At 47.9% G+C, this 14,959-nt stretch overlaps 1 protein-coding gene across 1 annotated transcript; it reads left to right on the forward strand.

Annotated features, from left to right (window-relative positions):
- The first annotated feature begins 5,998 nt into the window (after positions 1-5,998).
- On the forward strand, positions 5,999-8,606 carry LOC134573649 (uncharacterized). The gene is made up of 3 exons (XM_063433435.1): positions 5,999-6,374; positions 6,595-7,445; positions 7,761-8,606. The coding sequence occupies exons 1-3, from the start codon at positions 5,999-6,001 to the stop codon at positions 8,604-8,606; spliced, it is 2,073 nt and encodes a 690-aa protein (XP_063289505.1).
- The last annotated feature ends 6,353 nt before the right edge of the window (positions 8,607-14,959 follow it).

Here is a 14,959-nt window from a genome sequence, read left to right on the forward strand (position 1 = left end):
TCATTGTAAACTATCCAAGCACATTACTTTTCATGTACATGAAACATATCCTTCCTGTCAGGATCGGGACAGGGATCCAACACGCAGAATACAAACAGGAGATAGGTACGTATACCGGACCTTAGAATGGCCGGACTAACGTAAGGAGAAAGCAAAGAATGGTCAGAGACAAGCCGAGGTCGAGGGAACGAGAGAACAGGTAAGCGAGAGACGAGCCGAGGTCAAAGGACACGAGAGATAAGCAGGAACGAAAGTACAAGCCGAGTCAGAACCAAAGAGACAATAGTAATAAGAGCACTGAGTGACCAGACAAGCTAGAACCACGACAGGGCAATGAACCATAACACACATCCCTCTTTTATACCTTGGTTCTTTAATTGATGACTCCGCCCTTGCCGAGCCCTGATTCGTTGTTCAGAACTAGATTGACAGGTCGGGATGTGATTGCCGTCATGACGTCGGCTCCTGAGCGCCGCGTCATAAAAGGAAGCGGGGCTATCGCGGCCAGCGTGTGAACGGCTATGAGAGCTGTGAGGATTGGGTGAATCAGCCCCCCTGAGAGGACAGCCGTTTGAAAGTCTAACCTCCTCCGAGGTAGAGACTTCAGGTACCCTGACATTACCCCCCCCTCTCAGAAATGCCCACGGGGCGGAAGGAACCGGGGCGAGACGGAAAACGAGCATGAAAAGCCCTGAGGAGACTAGGAGCATGCACATCTTCCTGGACCACCCAAGACCTTTCCTCAGGACCATAACCTTTCCAGTCAACAAGATATTGCACCCTCCCCCGAGAAACTCGAGAATCGAGAATGGATTTGACCTCATACTCCTCCTGACCCTCAACCTGGACAGAACGAGGGGAGGACACAGCGGAGGAAAATCTGTTACAAACCAAAGGTTTCAATAAGGAAACATGAAAGGAGTTCGGGATGCGCAGGGCAGGCGGAAGAGCCAGACGATACGCAACCGGGTTTATACGAGACAGAACCCTGTAAGGACCTATGTAACGAGGAGCAAATTTCATGGAAGGAACCTTCAAGCGGATGTTTCTGGTACTCAGCCATACCCTATCACCCGGGGAAGACACCGGAGCCACCCGACTACGTTTGTCAGTGTGTCGTTTGGACACCGTGGAATTATGAAGAAGAATTCGTCGAGTCTGATCCGACAACTTCCTCAGATTGGCAACATGAACATCAACCGACGGTATCCCTTGGGACGGGGAAACCGACGGAAGAACGGAAGGATGGAAGCCATAATTCATGAAAAAGGGGCTAGAACGAGTAGAATCGCAAACAAGGTTGTTGTGCGCAAACTCCGCCCAAGGAATCAGACCGACCCAATCGTCCTGGTGTTCAGAAACAAAACAACGCAAAAACTGTTCAACCTTTTGGTTGGTGCGTTTGGCAGATCCGTTGGACTGGGGATGATAGGCAGAGGAAAAATTCAATTTGATGCCAAATTGAGAACAGAAGGACCTCCAAAACCGGGAAACAAATTGGGACCCTCTATCAGAAACAATTTCAGAAGGAATACCATGTAAACGAAAAATCTCCCTCGCAAAAATGTCAGCCAATTCGGAAGAAGAGGGCAATTTAGGCAGGGGTACAAAATGAGCCATTTTAGTAAACCTGTCAATCACTGTGAGGATAACAGTATGTTTCTTAGAAAAAGGCAAATCGACAATGAAGTCCATAGCCAAACAAGACCATGGTTTCTCGGGAATTTCTAGGGGGTGCAAAAGCCCACATGGAAGCGTATGAGGTTGTTTAGTCCTCATACAGACATCACATGCCCCGACGAAGTCCTTTACATCCTTACGTAACGAAGGCCACCAGAAATCTTTAGAAATCAGAGAACACGACTTGCATATGCCAGGGTGTCCGGCAAATTTACTGTTATGAAAACACTGCATTAGTTCCAGTTGGAGTTTAAGAGGAACGAAGTACCGATCCCCAGGAACAAGTCTGGGAGCCAGATGCTGTAATTTTTTGATCTCAGCAAGCAACGGAGAGTGAATCTTGATGCTTGTGTTGGCAACAATATTACACTTGGGAACTATAGAAGAAAAAAACCATATCAGACATAGTAGAAGGTTCATGTTGGCGGGACAATGCATCAGCCTTAGAGTTCTTAGAACCAGGTCTATAAGTGAGCACGTAGTTGAAATGAGTAAGGAACAAAGACCAACGAGCCTGCCTGGCGGACAAGCGTTTGGCTTCCCCTATATATGACAAATTCTTGTGATCCGTCAAAATAGTAACCGGGTGTAAAGTCCCTTCCAACAAATGTCTCCACTCCTTTAAAGCCATAATGACCGCTAATAGTTCCCTGTCACCAATATCATATCTGCTTTCAGGCTCAGACAATTTCTTGGAAAAAAAAACACATGGGTGCAGCGGTTTATTCAAACCTAGCCTTTGGGACAAGATAGCGCCTACACCTGTCTCTGAGGCGTCTACCTCGAGTAAAAAAGGCAAAGAGGTGTCAGGATGAACTAATATCGGTGCTGAGGCAAACTGTTCCTTGAGAGTACTGAAAGCAACAAGCGCCTCAGGAGACCAGGTCTTGGTATCAGCACCCTGTCTAGTCATGTTGGTAATAGGAGCAATAATAGACGAGTACCCCTTAATGAAGCGCCTATAATAATTGGAGAATCCGATAAACCTCTGAATGGCCTTGAGTCCCTTGGGTAATGGCCAATCTAAGATTGATTGGAGTTTAACCGGGTCCATCCTAAACCCGTCTCCAGAAATAACGTAACCAAGAAAGTTTATCTGAGATTGGTCAAAGCTACACTTCTCCAATTTGCAGTACAAACCGTGTTGTAGAAGCTTATGCAATACCCTTCTGACTTGTTTGTGGTGAGTCTCAGGCTCTCTAGAGTGTATTAGTATATCATCCAAATAAACTATAACACATTCATGTTGAAATTCCCTAAGAACCTCATTAATTAGGTCCTGGAATACAGCAGGAGCATTGTAAAGCCCGAAGGGCATTACCGTATACTCATAGTGGCCACACCGGGTATTGAAAGCCGTTTTCCATTCATCACCCTGCTGAATTCTCACCAAGTTATAAGCTCCCCTCAGATCTAACTTGGTAAAAATCTTGGAGCCTTTCAGGCGATCAAATAGCTCAGTAATCAAGGGAATAGGATAAGCATTTCTGATAGTTATCTTATTCAAGCCCCGATAATCAATGCAAGGCCGTAGAGTGCCGTCTTTCTAATCTACAAAAAAGAAACCGGCCCCGGCTGGAGAAGAGGATCTCCTAATAAATCCCTTGTCTAAGTTCTCCTGTATGTATTCCTCTAAGACTAAGTTCTCCTTAGTGGATAGAGGATATACAGTACCCCTCGGAGGCATAGTACCAGGCAGGAGTCTAATCTTACAGTCAAAGGACCTGTGTGGGGGTAAAGTATCAGCCCTCTTTTTATCAAAGACTGCCTTTAAATCCAGGTACTGAGATGGTATCCGTAAATCTGTGGGCTGGTTAGAGTTACTAGGTGTGTCAACTACGCAAACCGGTGAGATTTTCCGTAAACAACCTTTCTGGCAACCCTGACCCCAGGAGACTATCTCACCTTGTTCCCAATCAATAATAGGGTTATGCTTCTTAAGCCAGGGGTACCCCAAGACTATTGGAACTGAAGGAGATGAGATAAGCATGAGAGATATATCCTCCTCGTGTAAAATACCAATGGTCAACTTAACTGGTATAGTCTCACGAGAAATAACAGGATCTGATAATGGTCTACCATCTATGGCCTCAACGGCCAAGGGTGTATCCCTTAGCTGAGATGGGATAGAGTGGTTCTTGACAAAGGCTTGGTCAATAAAGCTTTCAGCTGCTCCAGAATCTATTAATGCCATAGCATTAAGTACTCCCTTTTCCCAAGTTAAAGAAACAGGTAACAGAAGCCTATGATCCTTGTAATCATATGTAGAGGACAAAATAGAAACACCCAAGGCCTGTCCTCTTGAGAAACTTAGGTGCGAGCGTTTCCCGGACGGTTAGGGCAATTTAGGCGTAGGTGACCTCCTACTCCACAATACATACACAGACCCTCCCTTCTCCTGTATTGTCTTTCACTTTCTGAGAGACGAGTGTTACCAATTTGCATAGGTTCTGGGAGGGCTAGAGTAGTAGATTCAGAATTCTGAAATGCGGGGGCTAGTCTTAAGGAAGGTCTATGACTTCTATCTCGAGTGTTCTGCCTCTGTCTCATGCGTTCATCTATTCGAGAAATAACTGAAATTAATTCTTCCAAATTTTCAGGAAGATCTCTTGTGGCAACCTCGTCTAAGATCTCATCTGATAATCCGTTCAGAAATACGTCCATATAGGCTTGTTCATTCCACTTGACCTCTGCCGCCAAGGATCTGAACTCTAACGCATAATCCACAAGGGTTAGGCTATGCTGTCTAAGACGTAATAGTAGTCTAGCTGCACTGGCCTTTCTTCCTGGAGGTTCAAAAGTCCTCCTAAAAGTAGTGACAAATGCATTATAATTTTATTAAAGACACGGAGGCTCCTATTATGCTTCTCTTTCTTTTATTTTCCCTCAGCAGCGAAGAGAGAAATGAGTGAAAAGAGAAAATATATCATTAACATATATACATATTCAACATGATCCACAGTGCTACATAGGGAACCTCCCCCTTTCAGTATATAAGGTGTAGCACTCTCTTCCTCTTCCTCTTTCTTCGCTGCTCCCTCAGACCAGCTAAGTACATTTATTGACTATATCATTGTACTGTCACCTATACCTACTCTGCCTGCAGTTTTATCTGCAAGGTTTGGTTTCTAAGTTTTATTCATTCCTTATACTGTTTTCTTCTTTCCCTTGCCGTTTCGGCAATCGTTATATCCCGCCTACCTTTATCCTTGGCGGTCTTTCACACCTTCTCGGTTCCGCCGCGGGCGCGTTCTGCGCATGCGCGGACACTCGCGGCGGCCATTCTAAGCCTCATTACTCGGCGTGTTTTTACTCCGAGGAGGCTGCTTGACCCTGCTCTTACCGGGTATTTTTCTCTCCTGCTCTGTCCTTGTGCGTGGGTTAAGCAATCCAGCACCTCTGTCCTTTAGCCTACACTAACTGCTAGCCTGTTACCATGCAGTCTGCCTGTGGTGATTTGAATCCCCACCCTGTCCCACTTAAGGGTACCACAGCATCTGATTCCCAGGCCGACTCCAACCTTATAGGTTCAGAGGAATTCCAATCCCTCTTGGACACTACTATGTCCACCTCTATTAACAAGGCTATCTCCTCGGCCATGGGAGCTATGTCATCCAGTATCTCCCTATCTATTTCGCAGGCCCTTAGACAGGCCCTTCCCACCCAGTCGGGCACAGGGCCCTCTCCCAACTCCCCTGAGGAGATCAGCCCAGGGCGCAAGGCACCTGCCAAGCGCAAACATACCGCTGACCCTCCCCACACCCAGGTACAGCCTGGTCTGAATGACACGCCTCAGGCTGTCGATGATGGCGCGCAACAACCGCGCAGTAGAGCTACTGGCCGGGCTACGGCGGCCAGGGTATGGAAACGGGCACGTGCCCATGATTTATTGTCCGATTCGGACGAGGACGGGGACGAGGAGTCAGACGACCAATTCTCGGATCCCTACGGGGACGAGGTTTCAGGGGACGATGACCTGCCAGGGTCACAATTCCCTTCCAGACAAAACAAGACCAAAACCCCTTCGGGGGCCCATGATGCAGAGCTAACCTCTGACCAGAAAGATGCCCTGGTCTTTGACCCAGACGACCTCAGGCACCCTCGCTCCGCGGAATGGGAACCCGCGACCCATATAGCCCGATACCTGGCCCTTAGGGTGCGGAAATCCCTCTCACAGGAGGGCCGGAACAAACTGAGGGCAGAATGCCCACGCCCGATCATACCCGATGCGGTAGCCAAGACTCCTGAGGTAGACCCCCAGATTGTGCAGTTTCTGGGCAAGTCGGGTTGGAAACCCAAAAAAGGCCTGGACTACTCCATGCGGAACTGCCAGGATAAGTTCCTTGACACCCTGGGCCCGGTCACCAAATTATACGAGCTGCTGGAATCGGCTCAGTCGACTGGGGCTCCAGTAGACTTTGAGGTGGCGTTCGGCTGGCTCCAGCGCCTGATCTGCATGATTGGCAACGCCAATACGGCCATGTCAACCGAGCGCAGGAAGGCCATCCTGCTTAAGATTGAGCCCAAGCTCGCAAACATGGCCTCTAATGAGCCCGGTGCCTCCGCAAACGGCCTTCTATTCGGAGAATCCTTTGTAAAGGACCTAGGGTCTTACGTGAAGACATTCACGGCCTTGGACAAGGCCCAATCCTCCATTAAGAGGGTCTTTAGCCCAAAGGTTTTTGGCGGGGCCGGTAGAGGTAGGAGCCGTCTACCCGGCCGCAACCCCCGGGGTTTCTCTAGACCCGACAGAGGCTCCTTCAACCATCAGAGACCGACCCAGGAACGGTCCTTCACCCCATTTTTCCCCTCGCGAGGACGGGCTTGGCATACCCGAGGCAGTCGAGGAGCACCCACGGCAAAACGCCCTTATGGTGAGTACCATGTTTCCCCTTTCTTCCCGTATACCGGTAGGGGGCAGACTGACCCAGTTCGCCCGGGCATGGTCACGTGTCACGTCAGACAGTTGGGTGTTACAGGCAATAAGGGGCTACCAACTAGAACTAACCGCTCCCCCCATTCAACCCTCTCCCCCAAGGGCGATTCACATGCCATCTGCACACTTAGATCTCATCTCTACGGAGATCAGGGAATTACAGGCCAAGAAGGCCATAGAAGAGGTCCCTCTAGACACACCGGGTTTCGTAAGCAACCTTTTTCTAGTGCCCAAAAAGGGAGGCGGGGTGCGCCCGGTTATCAACCTGCGGCCCCTGAATGCCTTCATACAATACAGGCACTTCAAGATGGAGGGCATTCACTGCCTCAGAGACCTACTCCTACCCGGAGATTGGATGGTCAAACTAGATTTACAAGATGCTTACCTAACGATCCCAATAGCCTCGGTTCACAGGAACCTACTCCAGTTCTGCTGGGAAGGCAAGAAGTGGCGTTTCACATGCCTACCTTTCGGCCTATCCTCCGCCCCGTGGTGTTTCACGAAGGTCCTAAAACCAGTGGTGGCCTTCCTCCGATTACACGGAGTCCGCCTTATCATCTACCTGGACGATATCCTAATACTCTCCGGGACTCGATCCCTCTTACTAGAACACTTAGGCTGGGCCCTACACCTCATACAGAACCTAGGCTTCCTTGTAAATTGGAAGAAGTCGGTTCTGATTCCCTCTCAACAAATGGAATTCCTCGGATTCCGTATCGACTCTGTACTACAGGTTCTCTGCCTCCCAACAGAGAAGATGTCCAACATCAAGAGGGAAATAAAGAAACTGATGCAAAGGCCGGACATATCCCTACGCCAATTGGCGCGGGTAATCGGCCTGTTAGCGGCCTCTATCCAGGCAATCTTCCCAGGTCCGCTACACTACAGAGCCTTACAGCGGCTGAAAGCGGCCTGCCTGAGAAGTGGCCACTCGTACGAATCTCACATTTCCCTGGACGCAGAGTCGAGGGAGGAACTGAACTGGTGGCTAACCCACATGGAAGCTTGGAACGGCCGAGCGATCTTCGGGTCCACTCCAGACCTGGTGATCGAATCGGACGCCAGCTTACATGGCTGGGGCGCGCGCTGCGGCAATATATCCACAGGAGGCAGGTGGTCCACGGAGGAGTCCTTCTTACACATAAACTCTCTGGAACTGCTGGCGGCCTCGTTCGCCATTCGCAGTCTGTCTCCCAGAGGCATCTCATGCTCGATCCTCCTCAAGCTGGACAATGTCTCAGCCGTAAGGTACATAAACCATCTAGGGGGAACCAGGTCTCGCATCCTAGCGTTTTTGGCCAGAGACTTCTGGAACTACTGCTTACAAAACAGCGTGTCCGTTACCGCGGAACACATCCCGGGCCTAGACAACTACACCGCGGACTGGAACTCCCGCTACCTGAGGGACTCGGGAGATTGGAAACTGCTTCCGAAATTATTCCGCAGAATCTCGTCCCTGTGGGGACCTTTGAGCATGGATCTGTTTGCATCCAGACTCAACACGCAACTACCGAAGTTCTGCAGCTGGAGACCAGACCCGGAGGCAGTAGCGACAGACGCTTTCCTCCAAGATTGGTCCGAGGGCAGGGCCTACGCCTTCCCTCCGTTCAATCTGATAGCTCGTTGCCTGGCGCACCTCCGGCGCTTCAAGAGCTCATTGGTACTGATAACCCCGTGCTGGAGATCTCAACCTTGGTTCCCACATCTGCTGGAGATGGCAATAGACTACCCACGGCTACTGCCGGAACACCCATCACTATTGACCAACCCAGATGGGGAAAACCACCCCCTGGTGGAACAAGGCCTTCTCCGCCTCATGGCGTGGCTCCTTTCCGGGGACCCTGGGAGATCACGGAGGTTTCGAACACGACTGTGCGGCTCCTGGCAAACGCATGGGCACCTGGTACACGACAAGCCTATGCTGCAGCATGGAGACAGTGGGCCAATTGGTGCTTGGGACGATCATTGGATCCGGTATCAGCCCCTGTGAAATCGGTACTAGATTTCCTTACGCACCTGTTCGAATCAGGCAAAGCCTTCCGCACGGTCAATGTTTTCCGCTCGGCCATCTCAGCCGGGCACGACCAGGTGGACGGCCTACCACTGGGTCAGAACCCTCTGGTTTGTCGTTTGCTTAAGGGAGTTCGTTTCTCACGGCCCCCCACATCCAGATACGGGTCCTTCTGGGACGTCACCGGTGTGTTCAAGCTCTTAGATGGCTGGCCCACTAACGTAGATCTCTCCCTTAAGCAACTGTCAGCAAAACTACTGATGCTGTTTTGCCTTCTATCCTGCAAAAGGGTATCAGACGTGAGAGCCTTGGACTGGCGAGCACGTTCATTCACCCCGGAGGGGGTGTCATTCGATATTTCACGAAGAACGAAGTCGGCCACCAAACAGGTCTGCTATCCACGGATACCGGGTTTACCTAACTTATGCCCAATAGCGTGCCTAAAAGAATACGAATCTCGCACCTCTGCACTGCGCCCGTCCGATGACGGGCCCCTGTTCATCTCCCTGAAAAAACCCCATCTGCCGGTATCCACACCGACGCTGGCACGATGGATTAAATGGATACTGGCTACGGCCGGAATAGACGTCTCTGTTTTCTCATCTCACTCGGTTAGAGGCGCCATGGCCTCTAAAGCTTCGGCGGCCGGTTGCCGCTTGGAAGACATTCTGAAGGCTGCAGATTGGTCTACGGAATCCACATTCAGGAATTTCTACTTTAGACCGATACAACATTTTTCAGATAAAGTCATTGCTCAGCTTTAAACAAGCATAATAGGAGCCTCCGTGTCTTTAATAAAATTCCTAGATTTTACTAGTAGCATGACGTAAAGTCATGATTTTATTAATGACACGGAGGCGAGTATTATTCCCTCCCTCCCTCCCTGGGTTGGAGTTGGTGATATGTTCTCCTGTTACACCCTGTCTTTTCTGGACTGACTCACGACTTACATCTCTGGGATGGGTATCTCTGGCCCATATTCGAGTTAATTATGCTTTGTAGACTTGAAGTTTCTATCGTTCGGTTTAGTTTACATTAACTTTAATTGATCATGATTATCACATACTTTCTGTTATGTCTAGTTAATATGACATTTATTCCTTTTCAGTAGTCTAGATTACTATATATAATGGATATATTACACCCAGTTGCAAGTTGGGATTTTACCATATTTCTCCTCTCATTTTTAGCATGATTCCAAATACTTATGGAACTTAAAGGAGCTTCACAGTTGACTCCACATTCCCAGGAAGATATGTTCAGCTTCCCGAGTTTACAGTTCGAATTCAAGTTCTGGTTCGGTTTACGGGTCTTCGGATCACGACGAAAGAGGAAGAGGAAGAGAGTGCTACACCTTATATACTGAAAGGGGGAGGTTCCCTATGTAGCACTGTGGATCATGTTGAATATGTATATATGTTAATGATATATTTTCTCTTTTCACTCATTTCTCTCTTCGCTGCTGAGGGAAAATAAAAGAAAGAGAAGCATAATACTCGCCTCCGTGTCATTAATAAAATCATGACTTTACGTCATGCTACTAGTAAAATCTAGGAATTATAGACTACTTTCAATTCTTTATTTTTGTTGTGCAGATGAACATAATATAACAACAGACGCCACATCAGCGTATTTCAGGTGTCTTAAAAGTTAGACAGTGGCATAGTAATTCGCACAATTTTTTAAGTTTAACATGCTGAACTAAACAGGAGGTTAGCAGAGTAGGTTTAAATAAAGTAAAATATAATAAAGGTGTTAGTTGCTTAACATTGCTAGATCACCTATGCTAGAGAAGAACAGTATCTAGTTATAAACAGTATGACTTAACATTGCTTAGGTATTTTCACGTTATGACATGACAGTATTATAAGGTTGACCTTCAGGCATACTTGTTAGGTGAACAATACACGCTAAGTACTTAGTGAGTTAAATTGTTGATTAATAGCAGTAGTTTATGATTAATATTGAGTAACATCGCTTCATTGTCTAGGCATTTAGATTGCTGTGGTTCTGCTTAATCGTGCTTAAGTGAGGGGCATGCTTTTTGTATAATAACAGTAGATCTCATTAGCCATAACATGCAAAACATACGTTAGTTCCAACATTATTAATAACAAACGTGAGGCCTATTTTCTCATAGCATGGTAGTAGCTTGCTTAATAATTATAATTTGTTTAAGAACTGAACACATGCATTTAGGTGCAGAAATAATGCTAGGTATTTTAAGATTATTAGATAACATTAAATTGTAACATGCTTGTATGATTGAGCTGAGTGAAGTTAATACCACTGGAGTTGAGTGGACTTCTGTGAGAGACTGAGCAGAGACATTAGGTCTTAAGTGGGCTGTGTTATCCTGTAAGCTGCTGTCTCTTGCTGAGCCTGTGAGTATGGCGGTCTGTGCTTGTTCCCATATTTGCATAACGGCGCCAAAAGTTCACAGTCCGTGATGGAGTGGCAAAAAGGCCAAAGCACAGATTTATTAGGGGGCCGCAGGCAGTAACAGGCGTATTGGTTACCCATCTGGATGGCAGTAGAGCTCCCCGTTTTAGGCTTAATTTTCAACCGGGATCGCAGGTTGGTAAGGGGTTTGGTGAGTCCGTTAGAGGCATATTGCGGCATGGTCTCTCACAGCTTCCCTGTTGTGAGCCGAGGGTCCCATTACTCGCGCAGCTCCACATACTCCATTCCCGTCTGGATTGTTCTGTAGAATCAACGCTGGAATCGCCGTGAGGTTTGCTGCTTGGGCAGGGGTGTAACTCCCTCTCATATAGGCTCTCGCCATCTTGCGTGGTAGGCCCAGGTGGGTGTTCCGTCTTCTCACAGCCCGAGCTCTCTGCAGTGGGGACCGGGATGACCCCCCCGGCCCAGAGGGGGGGGAACGGGTCCGGCAGGCCTGTCAATATGCCGGCGTGTGGTATCCGGGATTGAGTGCAGGGCGGCGGCCGTCCACCCCGCTCCCCTCCCGAGTAGGCCTCAGTCTCCAAAGCCTTGTGCCCCCCTCTGGGGGCCCGAAACTCCCGATCTCAGGGACCGACACCCCCTCCACCGCCGTGTGGATGTCTCGTGGCCTCTTCTTGAGTGCCTGAGCAGCTAATTTGAGCCTAAGAGGCCAGATTTCTCCGGAGCCTCTCCTGCATGCGACCGGACAGCATGGCGGTCCGGCCCCGCCCCCCATAATTATAGACTACTGGATTATCATTTTCCCACAGAGGGTTAGCCCATCTAAGAGCTTTGTCAATGAGTAGCGAGATTATGAATCCAACCTTCGCCCTGTCTGTAGGGTAGGCGCGGGGTTGTAATTAAAAATTAATCCCTATCTGGTTTAGGAAACCTCGACAGGTATCCGGAGAACCGCCATACCGTAAAGGGGAAGTAACACGGGAAGAGGCTCCCACTGTGGCTACCTCTAGGCCTGTATTAACAAGAGAGATGGGTGGTGTACGCATCTCCTCTGCTTGATTACTAGGATGGGATAGTAATGCTTGCAGCGCTAGAGCCATCTGGTCCATTCTATGGTCCATGGCTTCAAATCTCGAGTCAGGAGAACCAATCTGAGCGTTTGTACCTGCAGGATCCATTGGCCCTGTTGTAATGTCAGGATCGGGACAGGGATCCAACACGCAGAATACAAACAGGAGATAGGTACGTATACCAGACCTTAGAATGGCCGGACTAACGTAAGGAGAAAGCAAAGAATGGTCAGAGACAAGCCGAGGTCGAGGGAACGAGAGAACAGGTAAGCGAGAGACGAGCCGAGGTCAAAGGACACGAGAGACAAGCAGGAACGAAAGTACAAGCCGAGTCAGAACCAAAGAGACAATAGTAATAAGAGCACTGAGTGACCAGACAAGCTAGAACCACGACAGGGCAATGAACCATAACACACATCCCTCTTTTATACCTTGGTTCTTTAATTGATGACTCCGCCCTTGCCGAGCCCTGATTCGTTGTTCAGAACTAGATTGACAGGTCGGGATGTGATTGCCGTCATGACGTCGGCTCCTGAGCGCCGCGTCATAAAAGGAAGCGGGGCTATCGCGGCCGGCGTGTGAACGGCTATGAGAGCTGTGAGGATTGGGTGAATCAGCCCCCCTGAGAGGACAGCCGTTTGAAAGTCTAACCTCCTCCGAGGTAGAGACTTCAGGTACCCTGACACTTCCCTTACCTCGTGTCATTTTACCCCACTCCCTCTAGAATGTAAGCTTGTTTGAGCAGGGCCCCAGAGCCCCAGGGCCGGTGCCACCTATAGGCGAAGTAGGCTCCTGTATAATGCAGAAGAGGCCCATCCTGTATAATGCAGAAGGGGCCCATCCTGTATAATGCAGAAGGGGCCCAGCCTGTATAATGCAGAAGGGTCCCTGCCTGAATAATGCAGAAAGCGCCCAGCCAGCACCATTTTCTATTTCCAGCTGCTTGTCACTCCAATACATTTGAACCTCGTAGCCGTGAGGCCGGTCTTGCGAGAGTTTCAATGAGAAGTAGCTGGGAAGGCAAGAAGGTGCTGGCTGGGCCCCCTCTCACTGCATGCTATCTTACACTGCTTCCTCTCATTTCATCCTAACATCTCACCAGGTACCTCCATCCACTATACACACTGGCACATCTCACTTCACTCTACCACCTAGCTTTATATACACTGCCACTTTACATTAACACACTACCACCTAGCTTTATATACACTGCCACTTTACACTAAACACACTACCACCTAGCTTTATATACACTGCCACTTTACACTAAACACACTACCACCTAGCTTTATATACACTGCCACTTTACACTAAACACACTGCCACCTAGCTTTATATACACTGCCACTTTACACTAAACACACTGCCACCTAGCTTTATATACACTGCCACTTTACACTAAACACACTACCACCTAGCTTTATATACACTGCCACTTTACACTAAACACACTGCCACCTAGCTTTATATACACTGCCACTTTACACTAAACACACTGCCACCTAGCTTTATATACACTGCCACTTTACACTAAACACACTACCACCTAGCTTTATATACACTGCCACTTTACACTAAACACACTGCCACCTAGCTTTATATACACTGCCACTTTACACTAAACACATTGCCACCTAGCTTTATATAGACTGCCACTTTGCACTATACACATTGCCACCTATCTTTATATACACTGCCACTTTACACTAAACACACTACCACCTATCTTTATATACACTGCCACTTTACACTAAACACACTACCACCTAGCTTTATATACACTGCCACTTTACACTAAACACACTGCCACCTAGCTTTATATACACTGCCACTTTACACTAAACACATTGCCACCTAGCTTTATATAGACTGCCACTTTGCACTATACACATTGCCACCTATCTTTATATACACTGCCACTTTACACTAAACACACTACCACCTAGCTTTATATACACTGCCACTTTACACTAAACACACTACCACCTAGCTTTATATACACTGCCACTTTACACTAAACACACTGCCACCTAGCTTTATATAGACTGCCACTTTACACTAAACACACTACCACCTAGCTTTATATACACTGCCACTTTACACTAAACACACTGCCACCTAGCTTTATATACACTGCCACTTTACACTAAACACATTGCCACCCAGCTTTATATACACTGCCACTTTACACTAAACACACTGCCACCTAGCTTTATATACACTGCCACTTTACACTAAACACACTGCCACCTAGCTTTATATACACTGCCACTTTGCACTATACACATTGCCACCTATCTTTATATACACTGCCACTTTACACTAAACACATTGCCACCTAGCTTTATATACACTGCCACTTTACACTAAACACACTACCACCTAGCTTTATATACACTGCCACTTTACACTAAACACACTGCCACCTAGCTTTATATACACTGCCACTTTACACTAAACACACTGCCACCTAGCTTTATATACACTGCCACTTTACACTAAACACATTGCCACCCAGCTTTATATACACTGCCACTTTACACTAAACACATTGCCACCTAGCTTTATATACACTGCCACTTTACACTAAACACACTGCCACCTAGCTTTATATACACTGCCACTTTGCACTATACACATTGCCACCTATCTTTATATACACTGCCACTTTACACTAAACACACTGCCACCTAGCTTTATATAGACTGCCACTTTACACTAAACACACTGCCACCTAGCTTTATATACACTGCCACTTTACACTAAACACATTGCCACCTAGCTTTATATAGACTGCCACTTTGCACTATACACATTGCCACCTAGCTTTATATACACTGCCACTGTGCACTATACACA

This window comes from Pelobates fuscus, chromosome 9 (assembly GCF_036172605.1).
Source record: "Pelobates fuscus isolate aPelFus1 chromosome 9, aPelFus1.pri, whole genome shotgun sequence".
Classification (NCBI taxonomy): domain Eukaryota; kingdom Metazoa; phylum Chordata; class Amphibia; order Anura; family Pelobatidae; genus Pelobates; species Pelobates fuscus.

Excerpts from the sequence above, each read along its gene's own strand:
- LOC134573649 (XM_063433435.1), top strand. The coding sequence starts at position 5,999 with ATGCGGAACTGCCAGGATAAGTTCCTTGACACCCTGGGCCCGGTCACC. Across the intron at positions 6,375-6,594 it reads AAAGGTTTTTGGCGGGGCCG|GGGGCAGACTGACCCAGTTC; the intron begins GTAGAGGTAGGA and ends GTATACCGGTAG. Across the intron at positions 7,446-7,760 it reads CCCTACGCCAATTGGCGCGG|AACTCTCTGGAACTGCTGGC; the intron begins GTAATCGGCCTG and ends TTCTTACACATA.